The sequence below is a fragment of the Salvelinus namaycush genome, chromosome 26, assembly GCF_016432855.1.
Source record: "Salvelinus namaycush isolate Seneca chromosome 26, SaNama_1.0, whole genome shotgun sequence".
In the NCBI taxonomy this organism is placed as follows: domain Eukaryota; kingdom Metazoa; phylum Chordata; class Actinopteri; order Salmoniformes; family Salmonidae; genus Salvelinus; species Salvelinus namaycush.
Window position 1 is genome coordinate 39,850,467 of NC_052332.1, and position 22,205 is coordinate 39,872,671.

The window sequence follows — 22,205 nt, forward strand, 5'->3', positions numbered from 1 at the left end:
TGTTGTCATTATTGATGCTGTTGTTGCTGCTGTCATTATTGATGCTGTTGTTACTGTTGTCATTATTGATGTTGTTGTTGCTGCTGTCATTATTGCTGTTGTCATTATTGATGCTGTTGTCATTATTGATGCTGTTGTTGCTGCTGTCATTATTGATGCTGTTGTTGCTGTCGTCATTATTGATGCTGTTGTTGCTGCTGTCATTATTGATGCTGTTGTTGCTGTTGTCATTATTGATGCTGTTGTTGTTGTCATTATTGATGCTGTTGTTGCTGTTGTCATTATTGATGCTGTTGTTGCTGTCGTCATTATTGATGCTGTTGTTGCTGTCGTCATTATTGATGCTGTTATTGCTGCTGTCATTATTGATGCTGTTGTTGCTGTTGTCATTATTGATGCTGTTGTCATTATTGATGCTGTTGTTGCTGTTGTCATTATTGATGCTGTTGTTGCTGCTGTCATTATTGATGCTGTTGTTGCTGTTGTCATTATTGATGTTGTTGTTACTGTTGTCATTATTGATGCTGTTGTCATTATTGATGCTGTTGTCATTATTGATGTTGTTGTTGCTGTTGTCATTATTGATGTTGTTGTTACTGTTGTCATTATTGTTGCTGTTGTCATTATTGATGCTGTTGTCATTATTGATGCTGTTGTCATTATTGATGCTGTTGTTGCTGTTGTCATTATTGATGCTGTTGTTGCTGTTGTCATTATTGATGTTGTTGTTACTGTTGTCATTATTGATGCTGTTGTCATTATTGATGCTGTTGTCATTATTGATGTTGTTGTTGCTGTTGTCATTATTGATGTTGTTGTTACTGTTGTCATTATTGTTGCTGTTGTCATTATTGATGCTGTTGTCATTATTGATGCTGTTGTCATTATTGATGCTGTTGTCATTATTGATGCTGTTGTTGCTGCTGTCATTATTGATGCTGTTGTCATTATTGATGCTGTTGTCATTATTGATGCTGTTGTTGCTGTTGTCATTATTGTTGCTGCTGTCATTATTGATGTTGTTGTTGCTGTTGTCATTATTGATGTTGTTGTTGCTGCTGTCATTATTGATGCTGTTGTCATTATTGATGTTGTTGTTGCTGCTGTCATTATTGATGCTGTTGTCATTATTGATGTTGTTGTTGCTGCTGTCATTATTGATGCTGTTGTCATTATTGATGTTGTTGTTGCTGCTGTCATTATTGATGCTGTTGTTGCTGCTGTCATTATTGATGTTGTTGTTGCTGTTGTCATTATTGATGTTGTTGTTGCTGCTGTCATTATTGATGTTGTTGTTGCTGTTGTCATTATTGATGTTGTTGTTGCTGCTGTCATTATTGATACTGTTGTCATTATTGATGTTGTTGTTGCTGCTGTCATTATTGATGCTGCTGTCATTATTGATGTTGTTGTTGCTGCTGTCATTATTGATACTGTTGTCATTATTGATGTTGTTGTTGCTGCTGTCATTATTGATGCTGTTGTCATTATTGATGTTGTTGTTGCTGCTGTCATTATTGATGCTGTTGCTGTCATTATTGATGCTGTTGTCATTATTGATGCTGTTGTTGCTGCTGTCATTATTGATGCTGTTGTCATTATTGATGCTGTTGTCATTATTGATGCTGTTGCTGTCATTATTGATGCTGTTGTCATTATTGATGCTGCTGTCATTATTGATGCTGTTGTTGCTGCTGTCATTATTGATGCTGTTGTCATTATTGATGCTGTTGTCATTATTGATGCTGTTGCTGTCATTATTGATGCTGTTGTCATTATTGATGCTGCTGTCATTATTGATGCTGTTGTCATTATTGATGCTGTTGTCATTATTGATGCTGTTGTCATCAGTGATGCTGCTGTCATCAGTGATGCTGCTGCTGTCATCAGTGATGTTGTTGTGGGGTACACGCTGGTCCTGGATTGTTTGGGAAGTGGGGGGCATTGAGTGGTGACAGTAGAGAAGTGACTAAGATACAAACTCAGGAGAAAGAGGGAGAGAGAGAGAAAGGGAGAGAGAGAGAGAGAAAGGGAGAGAGAGAGAGAGAAAGGGAGAGAGAAATGAATAAAACAGATCAGGTTAGAGGTCCTCTGTAGCTCAGTTGGTGCTTGCAATGAGGAGGAGGAGGATAGGAGATATCATTATATTTTAATACAAAGGGTGGGTCTAATCCTGAATGCTGATTGGTTAAAACCGCATTCCAGCCGGTGTCTATTCCACAAGTTACCGCAGGCTAAATCAATGATGTTAAAATGTCTATTTACTCTGTTCCATTTGACAGCGCAATCCACTGTCTCATCAGCCCAGCCAGGCAATTTATAAACTTGATCTCCACTATAAAAAAAAGCATAGTATAAACCTTTCCGTCTGTCTCTCTGACCTTTTCAATTTTGAACTGTGATCTGCACCGTCCCATATAAAGTGAATGGGTCCGAACGACACTGACAGCAAATTCAGATGGTTGTCATAGCATCATACAAAATGTTTTTTTCCCCCCCAGTTGACTGGCTAAATCAATACTTTGTTTTGCGAAAACTAAAATGGATGAGTGGAAAATGTATTTTGCTCTTTTCGGCAGCATGAATATGGATGAATGGGGGGGGGAAATACTACCCAGGAAATACTACCCAGGAAATACTACCCAGGAAATACTACCCAGGAAATACTACCCAGGAAATACTACCCAGGAAATACTACCGAGGCATGCAGATGTGAAAAATAAGGTAATGAATGACCAAGAGAAAATCCCCAACAAAGAAAACCACATTAAGAATACAAACTGGGCTGTGTGGTGCTTCGAGGGCTGGTTAGAAGATAACAAACAAAAGTTGTCGACTTCAGAAATGTCACTAAAGGAAGAGTTTAACATCCTTCTCCCGACAGTTTTATAGAAATGTAAGAAATGGGAAGGGAGAGCGGTACAGTATAATGAGATACCTGGCACTCCGTAGTGGGCTCAACCGGTTTCTAAATGACCCACCCATCGGTCGCAGCTGGTGTATTATAAAGGACACTGAATTTACTACCTCCAATCAGGTATTTCTGGGTAACATCAAAACAGCTAAGATATCACAAACAGCCACCCTCCCATCACCGATAAGGACAAGGCTCTGAATCCCGGTAGACCAAGGGCTCTGGTCCAGAAAGTGTGCTTCAACCTCCAGTTACAGCGGGTGTCCAAGAGGACAACAGACAACCAACTCATTCCTCGTAAAAAAATAACCAAGAGAACACTGCAGCACCATCAACACCCTGAAGAATTACGCTAGGCAGCAACAGTAGTAGCACAGACTCTGACAGAAATGTACAAGATAAATGTGACAATACGTAGATATCTCAGCTATGGTGAATAACAAAGATAATGTTTGATTTCATTTTATTAACATCAGTTCAAATTGATGTTATGGATTGTATTTCTTTTGTCTGAACAGTGTCCTGACAAGTGAGCACATTTTATCTGCCAGGCAAAATTGTGCATCATTAGTTCATTGTTATGGTTGTGTCCAAAGAAATCTCGCTAGAAAACAGCTACTTTGTTGTCATTCTGGCTGCACTTTTTGACATGACTGTAAGTTAGCCGTAGTTGGCTAGCTCGTACGCTAGCCAGTATGGACTCGCTCGCACGCTAGCCAGTATGGACTCGCTCGCACCCTAGCCAGTATGGACTCGCTCGCACCCTAGCCAGTATGGACTCGCTAGCACGCTAGCCAGTATGGACTCGCTAGCACGCTAGCCAGTATGGACTCGCTAGCACGCTAGCCAGTATGGACTCGCTAGCACGCTAGCCAGTATGGACTCGCTAGCACGCTAGCCAGTATGGACTCGCTAGCACGCTAGCCAGTATGGACTCGCTAGCACGCTAGCCAGTATGGACTCGCTAGCACGCTAGCCAGTATGGACTCGCTAGCACGCTAGCCAGTATGGACTCGCTAGCACGCTAGCCAGTATGGCAATGGAACATTTAGAACGAACGACTGGGTCGCGTCCACAGATACAGAACAAAAAGACTGAACGACTGGGTCACTGGCAGCCGAACCGAAAGAACGAACGACCAGCCGGCTTGGGTAGCAACCCTAGATTTTGTGTCAGGACTATATATATATATATCTTGTGGAAGGATGAAATAGTATGAATAAATTCATCAAAATAACGTTTAATGAAAATATGTCAATCATTATTTGAATATGTTGGTAACCCGTTGTGTAAAAGTGATAATGCCAGAGAAGCCGGTGTTTGAGGATATAAAAGACTTTGTCTCGGGGCCTAACAACACCCGTGCCAATATATCACCCAAACACCGGCTTCTCAGGCATTATTACTTACATAGAGGACAGGAGATAATATATTATACAGAAGAGAGAAAAAGACAGATCATGAAAGAGAGGAAAATAAGACAAGTCCCTGATCATGACACAGTCCTCTATAGATACAAGGCCCTTGGCCCATTCATCCATCCATCCATCTCTACGTAGTCCTGTCCATCTGTCCGTCCGTGGTCCACTGTAGTGGATAGTAAGGGGTTTTGGGGGGTCCGCTGTTTCCCAGGTTAGGAGGGCCTCTCCTGGGCTGCCCTGTCTCCTGTGGCTCCCTCCCTCATGGTTCCTCAAGCCAGGAGGGTTTGTCGGCCCCTGGGGGCCTCAGCTTGATGTTGAACTGCTTCAGGGTCTGCTCCAACTGCTGCTGGTTACCAGCGAAGTAGGCTGAGATGGCATTATGGAACAGGAGCAGCTGTTTATGCATCACCTTTACCTGGAGAGAGAGAGGAAGGAGCGAGAGAGGCGAGAGAGAGCGAGAGAGAGGAAGGAGCGAGAGAAGGAAGCAGAGAGAAGGAAGCAGAGAGAGAGAGAGAGAGAGAGAGAGAGAGAGAGAGAGAGAGAGAGAGAGAGAGAGAGAGAGAGAGAGAGAGGGAAGCAGAGAGAAGGAAGCAGAGAGAGAGCGAAAGAGAGAGAGGAAGGAGCGAGAGAGGCGAGAGAGAGCGAGAGAGAGGAAGGAGCGAGAGAGAGAGGCGAGCGAGAGGCGAGAGAGGAATCAACACACTGATATGCAAAGAGAGATACAGACAGGCCTCTGTGTCTGTGTGCTCGTGTCAGGAGAAGAACAAAAGCAAAGAGGAACAAGGAGGTGTATCCTACCTTGTTTTCATCCAGGAAGTTGAGTTTGATAGTGACGTCAGAGCGAAGACGTTCATATTTGTCCTTGTGGATCTGGTACTGCTCCTGGGCTGTATCTATACGGGCCATGTTCACCACATCCCTGGGGCCAACGCTTAATTCCTCTAGGTCTGCCCTGTACGCATCAAACTCCAACCTGACAGCGAGAGGAGAGACATAACAAGCTATAACCCATCATACTCAACTCTGCAAAATCTACCCTGAGGGGTGCACTGCAAAGCAGGATCAATGAGTTAGCCAGCTAACTTTGGTTAACTTTTTATGGCTGCAGGGGCAGTATTGAGTAGCCAGATAATAGGTGCCCATTTCAAACGGCCTCGTACTCAATTCTTGCTCGTACAATATGCATATTATTGTTATTATTGGATAGAAAACACTCTCTAGTTTCTATAGCCGTTGAAATTTTGTCTCTGAGTGGAACAGAACTCATTCTACAGCACTTTCCCTGACATGGAGTCAGATTTCAGACATCTTGGCCCCTGATCTGGAGTCAGTTTAAAGGTCCCTGTGAATGCTATGAGGATACAAACACTGCTTACGTCTTCCCCTGGATGTCATTACGTGGTGACGCTTTGAATGGAGTCGATTGCGCAATCAGAGCCTCTATAAAACAACACAACGTGTAGGTAGTGTCCCTTTTCCAGCTGCGCCTGATCAATCAATCAATCAATTTTATTTTATATAGCCCTTCGTACATCAGCTAATATCTCGAAGTGCTGTACAGAAACCCAGCCTAAAACCCCAAACAGCTAGTAATGCAGGTGTAGAAGCACGGTGGCTAGGAAAAACTCCCTAGAAAGGCCAAAACCTAGGAAGAAACCTAGAGAGGAACCAGGCTATGAGGTGGACACGGACCTGCTCTTTTTCCAAGCTTTAGTTTAGCCAGTAATATTTCTCCGGTCATGTTTTTGCTCGTTATAGGTGTTAAAAACATCATAAGGTAGTTAATTTAAACCGTTTTATAGCAATTTATATCCGTTTAGTGCGATTTTGAGGCATTGCTTTCTGAGACACTTTGAACCTCTGGGCACGTTTCCAGTTCATGCCGAACGCAGTGGGCATTTCCACATGGCAAGAGGACAGCTTTCGACCAAAAGACGATTAGACCCAAGAAAGGATTCTTTGCCCAAGATTCTGATGGAAGAACAGCTCAAAGTAAGAACAATTTATTATGATAAATCGTGTTTGTCGAAAAATGTTAATCGCTTATGCCGCCATTTTGTTAGATGTAGCTTCGCTTGGCGCAACCTGTATTGAAAAGTAAGGATAATTTAAAAAATGTAATTCAGCGATTGTATTAAGAATTAAATTGTCTATCAATCGCTGTCCACCCTATATTTTTTTAGTCACGTTTATGAGTATTTATGTATAAGACTAGATCACTGTCTAATATGGCACACGACATTTTCTGACCAGCTGGGCTACTTTTGTCATTGTCTAACCATGATTTTGGTGGCTAAATATGCACATTTTCGAACAAACTCTATATGTATGTTGTAATATGATGTTACAGGAGTGTCATCGGAAGAATTCTGAGAAGGTTAGTGAAAAAATTAATATATTTTGGCGATGATTACGTTATCGCTCTCTTTGGCTTGAATCAATGCTCTGGTAACGTTTGCATATGTGGTATGCTAATATAACGATTTATTGTGTTTTCGCTGTAAAACACTTAGAACATCTGAAATATTGTCTGAATTCACAAGATCTGTGTCTTTCCATTGCTATGTGCTGTGTATTTTTAAGAAATGTTTTATGATGAGTAAATTGGTAATACACGTTGCTCTGTGTATTTATTCTAGTCGATTTGTGATGGTGGGTGCAATTGTAAACTATGATTTATACCTGAAATATGCACATTTTTCTAACAAAACCTATCCTATACAATAAATATGTTATCAGACTGTCATCTGATGAGGTTTTTTCTTGGTTAGTGGCTATCAATATCTTAGTTTAGCCGAATTGGTGATAGCTACTGGTGTTGAGAAAAAATGGTGGACAAAGAAAAACGGTGTCTTTTGCTAACATGGTTAGCTAATAGATTTACATATTTTGTCTTCCCTGTAAAACATTTTAAAAATCTGAAATGGTGGCTTTATTCACAAGATCTGTATCTTTCATTTGGTGTCTTGGACTTGTGATTTAATGATATTTAGATGCTACTATTTAATTGTGACGCTATGCTAGCGATGCTAATCAGTGTGGGGGGGGTGGGGGATGTTGTCATAGGTGTACCGACCTCGGGCTTGCAGCCATAAGAGGTTAACAACCTGAGGGGTACACTACAAAGCAGGATCAATGAGTTAGCCAGCTAACTTTGGTTAACAACCTGAGGGGTACACTACAAAGCAGGATCAATGAGTTAGCCAGCTAACTTTGGTTAACAACCCGAGGGGTACACTACAAAGCAGGATCAATGAGTTAGCCAGCTGAGGGAGTGTGACAGAGAACAACCCACTAGAGAGGTGACCACCCCAACAGAGAAGCCAAAAAAACAGCCCAACTCGGCTCCCGACAAAGGTCTCGACAACACAGCGGGACAGTCCACCCCTGACCATACCGTCGACAACACAGCGGGACAGTCCACCTCAGACCCTGACCATAGCGTCGACAACACAGCGGGACAGTCCACCCCAGACCATACCGTCGACAACACAGCGGGACAGTCCACCTCAGACCCTGACCATAGCGTCGACAACACAGCGGGACAGTCCACCCCAGACCATACCGTCGACAACACAGCAGGACAGTCCACCTCAGACCATAGCGTCGACAACACAGCGAGACAGTCCACCCCAGACCATAGCGTCGACAACACAGCGAGACAGTCCACCTCAGACCATACCGTCGACAACACAGCAGGACAGTCCACCTCAGACCATAGCGTCGATAACACAGCGAGACAGTCCACCCCAGACCATAGCGTCGACAACACAGCGGGACAGTCCACCCCAGACCATAGCGTCGACAACACAGCGAGACAGTCCACCCCAGACCATAGCGTCGACAACACAGCGGGACAGTCCACCTCAGACCCTGACCATAGCGTCGACAACACAGCGGGACAGTCCACCCCAGACCATAGCGTCGACAACACAGCGGGACAGTCCATCTCAGACCCTGACCATAGCGTCGACAACACAGCAGGACAGTCCACCCCAGACCCTGACCATACCGTCGACAACACAGCGGGACAGTCCACCCCAGACCATACCGTCGACAACACAGTGGGACAGTCCACCTCAGACCCTGACCATAGCGTCGACAACACAGCGGGACAGTCCACCCCAGACCATAGCGTCGACAACACAGCAGGACAGTCCATCCCAGACCCTGACCATAGCGTCGACAACACAGCAGGACAGTCCATCCCAGACCCAGACCATAGCGTCGACAACACAGCGGGACAGTCCACCCCAGACCCTGACGATAGCGTCGACAACACAGCGGGACAGTCCATCCCAGACCCTGACCATAGCGTCGACAACACAGCGGGACAGTCCACCCCAGACCATAGCGTCGACAACACAGCAGGACAGTCCATCCCAGACCCTGACCATAACGTCAACAACACAGCGGGACTGTCCACCCCAGACCATAGCGTCGACAATACAGCGGGACTGTCCACCTCAGACCCTGACCATAGCGTCGACAACACAGCAGGACAGTCCATCCCAGACTCTGACCATAGCGTCGACAACACAGCGGGACAGTCCACCCCAGACCCTGACGATAGCGTCGACAACACAGCGGGACAGTCCATCCCAGACCCTGACCATAGCGTCGACAACACAGCGGGACTGTCCATCCCTGACCATAGCGTCGACAACACAGCGGGACAGTCCACCCCAGACCAGCGAGACACCCTCCCAGACCTATAGGACCCCCCCCGGACCTACACAGAGGACCCACGCTGAGAGGACCTACATCCAGACCACAGCACCACCAGCCACACCCCCACCCCAACCAATGAACATTGTCATCCTACAAGAAACATGGTATAGAGGAGACAGACTCACTGGTTGCCCTCTAGGTTACAGAGAGCTGGTAGTCCCATCCACCAAACTACCAGGTGTGAAACAGGGAAGGTACTCAGGGGGTATGCTCATTTGGAATAGAGCAGCCCTAACTCACTATTAAATTAATCAAAACAGAAACATTTTACATTTGGTTACAAATTCCCCGTGACTGTGTGATCACGCTTTCTGCAACCGATGTGAGTAAGACCTTTAAACAGGTCAACATTCACAAGGCCGCAGGGCCAGACAGATTACCAGCACTTGTACTCAGCATGCGCTGACCAACTGGCAAGTGTCTTCACTGACATTTTCAACCTCTCCCTGTCCGAGTCTATAATACCAACATGTTTCAAGCAGACCACCATAGTGCCTGTCACCAAGAATACTAAGGTAACCTACCTAAATGACTACCGACCCGTAGCACTCACGTCTGTAGCCATGAAGTGCTTCGAAAGGCTGGTCATGGCTCACATCAACACCATTATCCCAGAAACAATAGACCCACTCCAATTTGCATACCACCCCAACAGATCCACAGATGATGCAATCTCTATTGCACTCCACACTGCCCTTTCCCACCTGGACAAAAGGAACACTTATGTGAGAATAATATTCATTTACAACTGCTCAGCGTTTAACACCATAGTGCCCACAAAGCTCATCACTAAGCTAAGGACCCTGGGACTAAACATCCCTCTGCAACTGGATCCTGGACTTCCTGACAGGCCGCCCCCAGGTGGTAGGGGTAGGTAACAACACATCCGCCATGCTGAACCTCAACACAGGGGCCCCTCAGGGGTGCGTGCTCAGTCCCCTCCTGTACTCCCTGTTCACTCATGACTGCACGGCCAGGCACGACTTCAACACCATTATTACGTTTGCCGATGACACAACAGTGGTAGGCTTGATCACTGACAACGATGAGACAGCCTATAGGGAGGAGGTCAGAGACCTGGCCGTGTGGTGCCAGGACAACAACCTCTCTCTCAATGTGATCAAGACAAAGGAGATGATTGTGGACTACAGGAAAAGGAGGACCGAGCACACCCCCATTCTCATCAACAGGGCTGTGGTGGAGCAGGTTGAGAGTTTCAAGCTCCTTGGTATCCATTTCACCACCAAACGAACATGGTCCAAGCACACCAAGATAGTCGTGAAGAGGGCACGACAAAACCTATTCCCCCTCAGGAGACTGAAAATATTTGGCATAGGTCCTCAGATCCTCAAAAGGTTCTACAGCTGCACCATCGAGAGCATCCTGACTGGTTGCATCACTGCCTGGTATGGCAACTACTCGGCCTCCGACCGCAAGGCACTACAGAATCAGCAATACAAAAATTGGCTTAATTATTTATTTCCTAAACACCTAAATAAATCACAGAATTACATATACACAGGATGGATCATACATGGATTACTAATCATGTCATAAAAGAAAAAGTCCCTAGCGGACAAAACTGATATGATGGCTGGTTACACAAAGAAAAGGGGTTGGGTTTGAATGAAAGAGCGGGAAGACTGAGGGACAAAGGGGACTGGGTCTCTATCGGACCTTGAGAAGCTATGCTACCGTAAATACAGAATCTTATGCACTCTAATAACCGTCCATTCGGAAAAGGAAAATGCAAGATATATATTTACTCTGAGCTGCGCTTCGATAGATGGGTCGAAGATGGAAGACTGGTTTGCCCAGCAGAGATCGCCATTGTCCCTTTGAAGAATCTTTCTGATCATAGTGTTGTAGAGCGGATACGTTGAAGTACCCTGTCGTTCTCAAGAGATTGTCTGTCTTTTCCTGTTTCCTTTACGTACGTTTACAGCTGTAGCTGATTACTTCGAATAAGAGTTCAAAGTTCATACCATTTTGCCATAATCAGCTCGTGCTGTATTCTGGCTGGTCTAGTAGAAATTCATCTTTCCAGCGTGGTGATCATCACCTCCACGTGATCTGGTCTCATGTACATTTTGTTATGTAGAGTGGCTATTCAACCATTCTCAACCACAGCTCACGCTGAGGTTTGCTTAGTCTGATGCGAATTAGGTCACGGGGGCTTTTATACTGGAGAAGAGAAGGGCGTGTTTTATCCTTCTCCAACCAATGTCTGTTCACTTGGGCGTGGCCACTGAGTGAGCATAGTTTACTTATGAAAACAATTCTCTCATTTAGAAGGCTAAAATTACATTTAATCTTTTCACAAATAGTTTCATATTTAAAACATTTAAAATTTCACATTCCATGTGAATCTGGATGTGTAGACTTTCCAAGATACAATTTATGTCGTCCTGTCATCAGATATAATGTCCCAGACAACAACTGATCTGACATGATATTCTTTAATGTACCAACGCATACTTTCAACTGGTTGGATTACAGAAATATTGTTCCATTCCCAGCCTTTTGATGTTACCAGACTCCATGTTAACAAAGGGCTTTCCAAGAGTCCATTCTGTAGAGTAGAGAGAAAAAGGGGGAAAGGTATTTGGGGGGGGGGTCATAAACCTCACCCAACAGGGCAACGTTATGACAATACCCAGACTATTTGCTTTGCCCCCCTCCCTTTTACACTGCTGCTACTCTCTGTTATTGTCTATGCATAGTCACTAATAACTCTACCTACATGTACATATTACCTCAACTAACCGGTACCCCCTGTATATAGTCTCACAACTAACCGGTACCCCCTGTATATAGTCTCACAACTAACCGGTACCCCCTGTATATAGTCTCACAACTAACCGGTACCCCCTGTATATAGTCTCACAACTAACCGGTGCCCCCTGTATATAGTCTCACAACTAACCGGTACCCCCTGTATATAGTCTCACAACTAACCGGTACCCCCTGTATATAGTCTCACAACTAACCGGTACCCCCTGTATATAGTCTCACAACTAACCGGTACCCCCTGTATATAGTCTCACAACTAACCGGTACCCCCTGTATATAGTCTCACAACTAACCGGTACCCCCTGTATATAGTCTCACAATTGTTATTTTACTGCTGCTCTTACTTACTTGTTACGTTAATTTCTTATTATTTTTACTTCATTGTTGGTTAGAGGCTTGTACGTAAGCATTTCACTGTAAGGTTGTAGTATTCGGCGCATGTGACAAAACATTTGATTTGATATTCAAAAGGAAATGATATTAACAGAGAAAAATGTCCACCTGTGTGCTACCTATATCCCCATGAAGAAAATGAACAACAATGACAAATGGTTTGATCAAAATGCAAAAACCTAAGAAAGAACTTGAGAAACCCATCCAAACAAAAACATAGAGACGCAGAAGACCTGAGTCTACGCCTTCACTGTGGTGAATCACTAAAACAATACAGAAGACCTGAGTCTACACCTTCACTGTGGTGAATCACTAAAACAATACAGAAGACCTGAGTCTACGCCTTCGCTGTGGTGAATCACTAAAACACCCAGAAAACCTCATCTAACGCCTTCGCTGTGGTGAATCACTAAAACACCCAGAAAACCTCATCTAACGCCTTCGCTGTGGTGAATCACTAAAACAATACAGAAATACACTACGGAAAAAGAAGGAACAGCACATCAGAAACCAGCTCAATGTAACTGAAGAATCGATAGAATCTAACCACTTCTGGGAAAACAGGAAAACACTAAACAAACAACAACAGGAAGAGTTATCTATCCAAAATGGAGATGTATGGGTAAACCACTTCTCCAATCTTTTTGGCTCTATAACAAAGAACAAACAGCAAAAACATATACATGATCAAATACAAATCTTAGAATCAACTATTAAAGACGACCAGAACCCACTGGATTCTCCAATAACATTGAATGAACTACAGGACAAAATAAAAACCCTCCAACCCAAAAAGGTCTGTGGTGTTGATGGTATCCTCAATGAAATGATAAAATATACAGACAACAAATTCCAATTGGCTATACTTAAACTTCTTAACACGATCCTTAGCTCTGGCATCTTACCCGATACTTGGAACCAACGACTGATCACCCCAATCCACAAAAGTGGAGACAAATTTGACCCCAATAACTACCGTGGGATATTCGTCAACAGCAACCTTGGGAAAATTCTCTGCATTATCATTAACAGAAGACTCGTACATTTCCTCAGTGAAAACAATATACTGAGCAAATGTCAAATTTGCTTTTTACCAAATGATCGTACGACAGACCACGTATTCACCCTGCATACCATAATTGACAAACAAACAAACCAAAACAAAAGGCAAAATCTTCTCATGCTTTGTTGATTTCAAAAAAGCCTTCAACTCAATTTGGCAGAGGGTCTGCTATACAAATTGATGGAAAGTGGTGTTGGGGGAAAAACATACTACATCATAAAATCCATGTACACAAACAAGTGTGCGGTTAAAATTGGCAAAAAACACACATATTTCTTACCACAGGGCCGTGGGGTGAGACAGGGTCGGGGGGTGAGACAGGGATGCAGCTTAAACCCACCCTCTTCACCATATATATATCAACGAATTGGCGCGGGCACTAGAACAGTCTGCAGCACCCGGTCTCACCCTACTAGAATCTGAAGTCAAAATGTCTACTGATGATCTGGTGCTTCTGTCCCCAACCAAGGAGGGCTTACAGCAGCACCTAGATCTTCTGCACAGATTCTGACAGACCTGGGCCCTGACAGTAAATCTCAGTAAGACCAAAATAATGGTGTTCCAAAAAAGGTCCAGTCGCCAGGACCACAAATACAAATTCCATCTAGACACTGTTGCCCTAGAGCACACAAAAAAAACTACACATACCTTGGCCTAAACATCAGCACCACATATAACTTCCACAAAGCTGTGAACAATCTGAGAGACAAGGCAAGAAGGGCCTTTTATGCCATCAAAAGGAATATAAAATTCGATATACCAATTAGGATCTGGCTAAAAATACTTGAATCAGTTATAGAACCCATTGCCCTTTATGGTTGTGAGGTCTGGGGTCCGCTCACCAACCAAGAATTCACAAAAGATACAAACACCAAATTGAGACTGCATGCAGAATTCTGCAAAAATATCCTCTGTGTACAACACCAAATAATGCATGCAGAGCAGAATTAGGCCGATACCCGCTAATTATCAAAATCCAGAAAAGAGCCGTTAAATTCTACAACCACCTAAAAAGGAAGTGATTCCCAAACCTTCCATAACAAAGCTATCACCTACAGAGATATGAACCTGGAGAAGAGTCCCCTAAGCAAGCTGGTCCTGGGGCTCTGTTCACAAACACAAACAGACCCCACAGAGCCCAAGGACAGCAACACAATTAGACCCAACCAAATCATGAGAAAACGAAAATAATTACTTGACACATTGGAAAGAATTAACAAAAAGAGCAAACTAGAATGCTATTTGGCCCTAAACAGAGAGTACACAGTGGCAGAATACCTGACCACTGTGACTGACCCAAACTTAAGGAAAGCTTTGACTATGTACAGACTCAGTGAGCATAGCCTTGCTATTGAGAAAAGCCGCCGTAGGCAGACCTGGCTCTCAAGAGAAGACAGGCTATGTGCACACTGCCCACAAAATGAGGTGGAAACTGAGCTGCACTTCCTAACCTCCTGCCCAATGTATGACCATATTAGAGACACATATATCCCTCAGATTACACAGACCCACAAAGAATTTGAAAACAAACCCAATTATGATAAACTCCCATATCTACAAGAAAAGGGCAACCAGTGAAGAACAAACACCATTGTATATACAACCCATGTTTATTTATCTTCCCTTTTGTACTTTAACTATTTGCACATAATATGACATTTGTAATGTCTTTATTATTTTGGAACTTCTGTGAGTGTAATGTTTACTGTTCATTTTTATTGTTTATTTCACTTTTGTTTATTATCTATTTCACTTGCTTTGGCAATGTTAACATATGTTTCCCATGCCAATGAATCCCTTTGCATTGAATTAAATTGAGATGAGACAACTCCAACCTGACAGAGAGGAGACGAGAACTCATAACAACTGACTCTAAGGACAGATCCATTATTCTAGACATGAGACATGGGTCAGTGTGTCTGGAGTAGATCAGGGTACGGGCAGACACACTCAGTACTGCCTGGCTGGAACAGACCGTCTGGGCACGGTCTTCCCTTTACATCTGCCATGGAGACGGTGGTGTGTGTTACCTAGCAGCCTCGTACATCTTGATGGTCATCAGCGTGTCCTCCATGGTTTTGTTAACCAGTGTATTGATGCTGGACACAAAGAAGTTGATGGCTCCCAGCAGTGTCTCTCCATTCTTACATAATAACTTCTGGGTCTCTGCGTTGTACCCAAACTCATCCTGGAGGACACATCAGGTCATTAAACACACACACTGATCAATCTGATCAAATCAACCAATACATCAATCAGTCCAACCAACAAATCAAAAATCAACCAATGTATTCATGACACTTTTCAGATTCATCACAAAGTGCTTAATTATTTTTTTTATTTTTTTAATGACCTGAGCTAAAGCCCCCAAATACCAAACAGTGTTAAGTGGCAGCCCTACCTCTTGATTAAAGGTCAGTATTAAAGGTCAGAGGTTAAAGGTCAGGGGTTAAAGGTGATTTCTGGCTGAGGGGTCAGTCTAGAGGTTAGAGGTCAGGTTCTAACCCGTAGCTCAGGTGATTCCTGGGTTAGTGGTTACAGGTCAGGTTCTCACCCGTAGTTCAGGTGATTCCTGGGTTAGGGGTTAGAGGTTAGAGGTCAGGTTCTAACCCGTAGCTCAGGTGATTCCTGGGTTAGTGGTTAGAGGTTAGAGGTCAGGTTCTAACCCGTAGCTCAGGTGATTCCTGGGTTAGTGGTTACAGGTCAGGTTCTCACCCGTAGTTCAGGTGATTCCTGGGTTAGGGGTTAGAGGTCAGGTTCTCACCCGTAGTTCAGGTGATTTCAGGCTGAGGTCGGTGAAGGTGTCCCCGAGGGCGTGTTGCGTCTGCACCATGCTGTACAAGTGATTGGTCAGGGCTCTGGCCAATCGCAGCACATTCTCATACTTCCTCTTGGTGTCCCGGAGGACTTCTATCTGAGCCTCCAGTTCTAGATCCACAGTCCTAGAACCACGACCAAACCGCTCTGCGATCATCTGTTTAGTGCACTGGAGAGAACGAGGGAGGGAAGCAAGGAAGGAGAGAGAAGGAGGAGGGAGAGAGGTGGTGTGAGATGAGTTCGATGGAAATCATTAAAACACGACCTAGTTAACACGACCTAGTTAACACAGACTAGTTAATTGGTTCACAGGTAAATTAACACAGACTAGTTAATTAGTTTTGGATATGAGCATCAGCTAAACGATTAAAATAGCTAATGTAAAACAGGTAAGTGAACACAGACAGGTAGAGTGTCGTACTGGAGGTATGTGTGGCTCTAGGTATTCTAAATACAGGCCCAGGTATTCTGACACACATGCAGATTACAGTACCGTGTAGGCGTCGAGGTAGATTACAGTAACGTGTAGGCGTCGAGGTGATTTACAGTACCGTGTAGGCGTCGAGGTAGATTACAGTACCGTGTAGGCGTCGAGGTAGATTACAGTACCGTGTAGGCGTCGAGGTAGATTACAGTACCGTGTAGGCGTCGAGGTAGATTACAGTACCGTGTAGGCGTCGAGGTAGATTACAGTACCGTGTAGGCGTCGAGGTAGATTACAGTACCGTGTAGGCGTCGAGGTAGATTACAGTACCGTGTAGGCGTCGAGGTAGATTACAGTACCGTGTAGGCGTCGAGGTAGATTACAGTACCGTGTAGGCGTCGAGGTAGATTACAGTACCGTGTAGGCGTCGAGGTAGATTACAGTACCGTGTAGGCGTCGAGGTAGATTACAGTAACGTGTAGGCGTCGAGGTAGATTACAGTAACGTGTAGGCGTCGAGGTAGATTACAGTACCGTGTAGGCGTCGAGGTAGATTACAGTACCGTGTAGGCGTCGAGGTAGATTACAGTACCGTGTAGGCGTCGAGGTAGATTACAGTACCGTGTAGGCGTCGAGGTAGATTACAGTACCTTGTAGGCGCTGAGGTAGATTACAGTACCTTGTAGGTGTTGAGGCCCCATTGCTTCATGAAGTCCAGTTTCTCTACAGCCACTCCTCTGGAGGCCTCCTCTGCAGTCATGGAACTGCTGCTTCTACTGTCCTGCATACTGGAACCTGGGAGGAGGCGGGACAGGGAGAGATGGAGAGGAGGGGAAGGAGGAAGAGGCGGGACAGGGAGAGATGGAGAGGAGGGGAAGGAGGAAGAGGGAGAGATGGAGAGGAGGGGAAGGAGGAAGAGGGAGAGATGGAGAGGAGGGGAAGGAGGAAGAGGGAGAGATGGAGAGGAGGGGAAGGAGGAAGAGGGAGAGATGGAGAGGAGGGGAAGGAGGAAGAGGGAGAGATGGAGAGGAGGGGAAGGAGGAAGAGGGAGAGATGGAGAGGAGGGGAAGGAGGAAGAGGGAGAGATGGAGAGGAGGGGAAGGAGGAAGAGGGAGAGATGGAGAGGAGGGGAAGGAGGAAGAGGGACAGGGAGAGATGGAGAGGAGGGGAAGGAGGAAGAGGGACAGGGAGAGATGGAGAGGAGGGGAAGGAGGAAGAGGGACAGGGAGAGATGGAGAGGAGGGGAAGGAGGAAGAGGGACAGGGAGAGATGGAGAGGAGGGGAAGGAGGAAGAGGGACAGGGAGAGATGGAGAGGAGGGGAAGGAGGAAGAGGGACAGGGAGAGATGGAGAGGAGGGGAAGGAGGAAGAGGGACAGGGAGAGATGGAGAGGAGGGGAAGGAGGAAGAGGGACAGGGAGAGATGGAGAGGAGGGGAAGGAGGAAGAGGGACAGGGAGAGATGGAGAGGAGGGGAAGGAGGAAGAGGGACAGGGAGAGATGGAGAGGAGGGGAAGGAGGAAGAGGGACAGGGAGAGATGGAGAGGAGGGGAAGGAGGAAGAGGGACAGGGAGAGATGGAGAGGAGGGGAAGGAGGAAGAGGGACAGGGAGAGATGGAGAGGAGGGGAAGGAGGAAGAGGGACAGGGAGAGATGGAGAGGAGGGGAAGGAGGAAGAGGGACAGGGAGAGATGGAGAGGAGGGGAAGGAGGAAGAGGGACAGGGAGAGATGGAGAGGAGGGGAAGGAGGAAGAGGGACAGGGAGAGATGGAGAGGAGGGGAAGGAGGAAGAGGGACAGGGAGAGATGGAGAGGAGGGGAAGGAGGAAGAGGACAGGGAGAGATGGAGAGGAGGGGAAGGAGGAAGAGGGACAGGGAGAGATGGAGAGGAGGGGAAGGAGGAAGAGGGACAGGGAGAGATGGAGAGGAGGGGAAGGAGGAAGAGGGACAGGGAGAGATGGAGAGGAGGGGAAGGAGGAAGAGGGACAGGGAGAGATGGAGAGGAGGGGAAGGAGGAAGTGGGACAGGGAGAGATGGAGAGGAGGGGAAGGAGGAAGTGGGACAGGGAGAGATGGAGAGGAGGGGAAGGAGGAAGAGGGACAGGGAGAGATGGAGAGGAGGGGAAGGAGGAAGAGGGACAGGGAGAGATGGAGAGGAGGGGAAGGAGGAAGAGGCGGGACAGGGAGAGATGGAGAGGAGGGGAAGGAGGAAGAGGCGGGACAGGGAGAGATGGAGAGGAGGGGAAGGAGGAAGAGGCGGGACAGGGAGAGATGGAGAGGAGGGGAAGGAGGAAGAGGCGGGACAGGGAGAGATGGAGAGGAGGGGAAGGAGGAAGAGGCGGGACAGGGAGAGATGGAGAGGAGGGGAAGGAGGAAGAGGCGGGACAGGGAGAGATGGAGAGGAGGGGAAGGAGGAAGAGGCGGGACAGGGAGAGATGGAGAGGAGGGGAAGGAGGAAGAGGCGGGACAGGGAGAGATGGAGAGGAGGGGAAGGAGGAAGAGGCGGGACAGGGAGAGATGGAGAGGAGGGGAAGGAGGAAGAGGCGGGACAGGGAGAGATGGAGAGGAGGGGAAGGAGGAAGAGGCGGGACAGGGAGAGATGGAGAGGAGGGGAAGGAGGAAGAGGCGGGACAGGGAGAGATGGAGAGGAGGGGAAGGAGGAAGAGGCGGGACAGGGAGGGATGAGAGGAAGGAGGAAGAGGAGGGACAGGGAGAGATGGAGAGGAAGGAGGAAGAGGAGGAGGGACAGGGAGAGATGGAGAGGAGGGGAAGGAGGAAGAGGAGGAGGGACAGGGAGAGATGGAGAGGAAGGAGGAAGAGGAGGCGGGACAGGGAGAGATGGAGAGGAGGGGAAGGAGGAAGAGGAGGCGGGACAGGGAGAGATGGAGAGGAGGGGAAGGAGGAAGAGGAGGCGGGACAGGGAGAGATGGAGAGGAGGGGAAGGAGGAAGAGGAGGCGGGACAGGGAGAGATGGAGAGGAGGGGAAGGAGGAAGAGGAGGCGGGACAGGGAGAGATGGAGAGGAGGGAAAGGAGGAAGAGGAGGCGGGACAGGGAGAGATGGAGAGGAGGGGAAGGAGGAAGAGGAGGCGGGACAGGGAGAGATGGAGAGGAGGGAAAGGAGGAAGAGGAGGCGGGACAGGGAGAGATGGAGAGGAGGGGAAGGAGGAAGAGGAGGCGGGACAGGGAGAGATGGAGAGGAGGGGAAGGAGGAAGAGGAGGCGGGACAGGGAGAGATGGAGAGGAGGGGAAGGAGGAAGAGGAGGCGGGACAGGGAGAGATGGAGAGGAGGGGAAGGAGGAAGAGGAGGCGGGACAGGGAGAGATGGAGAGGAGGGGAAGGAAGAAGAGGAGGCAGGACAGGGAGAGATGGAGAGGAAGGAGGAAGAGGAGGCAGGACAGGGAGAGATGGAGAGGAAGGAGGAAGAGGAGGAGGGACAGGGAGAGATGGAGAGGAAGGAAGAAGAGGAGGCAGGACAGGGAGAGATGGAGAGGAGGGGAAGGAAGAAGAGGAGGCAGGACAGGGAGAGATGGAGAGGAGGGGAAGGAGGATGAGGAGGCAGGACAGGGAGGGATGAGAGGAAGGAGGAAGAGGAGGAGGGACAGGGAGAGATGGAGAGGAGGGGAAGGAGGAAGAGGAGGCGGGACAGGGAGGGATGAGAGGAAGGAGGAAGAGGAGGAGGGACAGGGAGAGATGGAGAGGAAGGAGGAAGATAAAGCGGAGGCAGAGAAGGGGGAGTGAGTAGACAGTACATGAAACTCCATGTTAAAGTGGCAAAATCCAGACAATCCTGACAGAACATGTCCATTGTTTATGAGGTCATAGTATGTAGTAGCGTACTCCACTGTAAACACCGTCTCACACCTCTCTCAGAGAACAACGTCCTAACACAACGCCTCCATCACCGTAACAACAGCATGGAAAGCAGTGCGAGTCGGTGATCAACCGACAGACAGTGAATGAGAGAGAGAAGAGGCAGAGTGGCAGGAAACTTGGAGGTGTGTCAGGAAGTAGGAGGTGAGTGGGATACTCAAGGTAAAGGTTCACTACTAACCACATATCTAGGATCAGCCCTTAACCAGAGTCCCCACTTTAACCAGAGCGGGATGGGAATAAGAACTGACCGTGCGTGGACCAGTGGTTAGGGTAAAGGTCTGACTGGCTGACTCACCTAAAAACAGTAGTTCATGAAGGGGTAAGGTATACCTGTGTATGGCTGACTGGATGTAGGATTAGGGTTATGGGTAGGGTCAGGTTGGGGGTCAGGGATGTAGGGCAGAGGGGTAAGAGTGGGGTACGTAAGGTACGAGGCATTGGGGTCAGGGTTAGGGGATGTAGGGCAGAGGGGTATAAGTGGGGTACGTAAGGTACGAGGCATTGGGGTCAGGGTTAGGGGATGTAGGGCAGAGGGGCAGAGGGGTATAAGTGGGGTACGTAAGGTACGAGGCATTGGGGTCAGGGTTAGGGGATGTAGGGCAGAGGGGTATAAGTGGGGTACGTAAGGTACGAGGCATTGGGGTCAGGGTTAGGGTTGGGGATGTAGGGCAGAGGGGTAAGAGTGGGGTACGTAAGGTACGAGGCATTGGGGTCAGGGTTAGGGATGTAAGGCAGAGGGGTACGAGTTGGGTACGTAAGGTACGAGGCATTGGGGTCAGGGTATGTGTCCGATGCTGTCACAGGAAGGAAGTGACCGTTTAGGGGTATAATTGTTTTGCGGGCTGGGATACGGAGGGGAGTTCCAGTCAAACTCAGGGAAGAAATGATTAGTAAAGGTGAAGATATGATTAGTAAAGGTGAAGATATGGAGGGATGAGGGTTTAGGACAGATGGATGGAATGAATAAATGGACTGGACCAAGGATGGGTTAGAAGGGAGGGGGAGAGGATGAGAGGAAATGAGAGGAAATAGAGGAGACGAGACAAGGAGAGGAAGACGAGATGAGGGGAGGAGACGAGATGAGGGGAGGAGACGAGATGAGGGGAGGAGACAAAGAGACGAAGACAAAGAGAGAGGGATGTGAACAGATGACAGAATGGAAACAAGATGGAAACCCCAGCGACAGATACACAGTAGCAGTAGTAGTGATGGCATGTAGTCAATACAGAATGGTACCTGATCTGATGAGTCACAGCCTGCATCTCACCCTATATAGTGCACTACTTTAGACCAGAGCCCTATGCCACCCTATTCCCTATATAGTGCACTACTTTAGACCAGAGCCACTAGGGCTTCATGTAGGGAATAGAGTGCCATTTGGGATTCACACCAGTATGTATTTACTGTGAGACAAATGACAAACATGAAACCAGGTGAAGTTTATTTGGATGTTTCTTTCTGAAAGGATCAGGCTACATCTCTAACAGATATTAGAGATGTTATATTAGAGAGGCTACATCTCTAACAGATATTAGAGATGTTATATTAGAGAGGCTACATCTCTAACATATATTAGAGATGTTATATTAGCATCTCTAACAGATATTAGAGAGGCTACATCTCTAACAGATATTAGAGATGTTATATTAGAGAGGCTACATCTCTAACAGATATTAGAGATGTTATATTAGAGAGGCTACATCTCTAACAGATATTAGAGATGTTATATTAGAGAGGCTACATCTCTAACAGATATTAGAGATGTTATATTAGAGAGGCTAC

The 22,205-nt window shown here is 46.7% G+C and overlaps 1 protein-coding gene across 4 annotated transcripts in view; it reads right to left on the bottom strand.

The window, feature by feature from the left end:
• Positions 1-4,192: 4,192 nt before the first annotated feature.
• Positions 4,193-22,205, bottom strand: part of arfip2b (ADP-ribosylation factor interacting protein 2b) — a 61,798-nt gene continuing 43,785 nt past the window's right edge. For 3 of the 4 annotated variants that reach the window (XM_038965424.1, XM_038965425.1, XM_038965423.1), the window contains 5 exons: positions 17,235-17,350; positions 16,080-16,301; positions 15,346-15,503; positions 5,134-5,308; positions 4,193-4,750 (listed from right to left, as the gene is read on the bottom strand). In XM_038965424.1, the coding sequence (XP_038821352.1) occupies positions 4,595-4,750; positions 5,134-5,308; positions 15,346-15,503; positions 16,080-16,301; positions 17,235-17,350 (827 nt within the window). In that variant the 3' untranslated portion in view covers positions 4,193-4,594. The remainder of the gene's footprint in view (positions 4,751-5,133; positions 5,309-15,345; positions 15,504-16,079; positions 16,302-17,234; positions 17,351-22,205) is intronic. The other variant, XM_038965426.1, reaches the window with a different exon arrangement.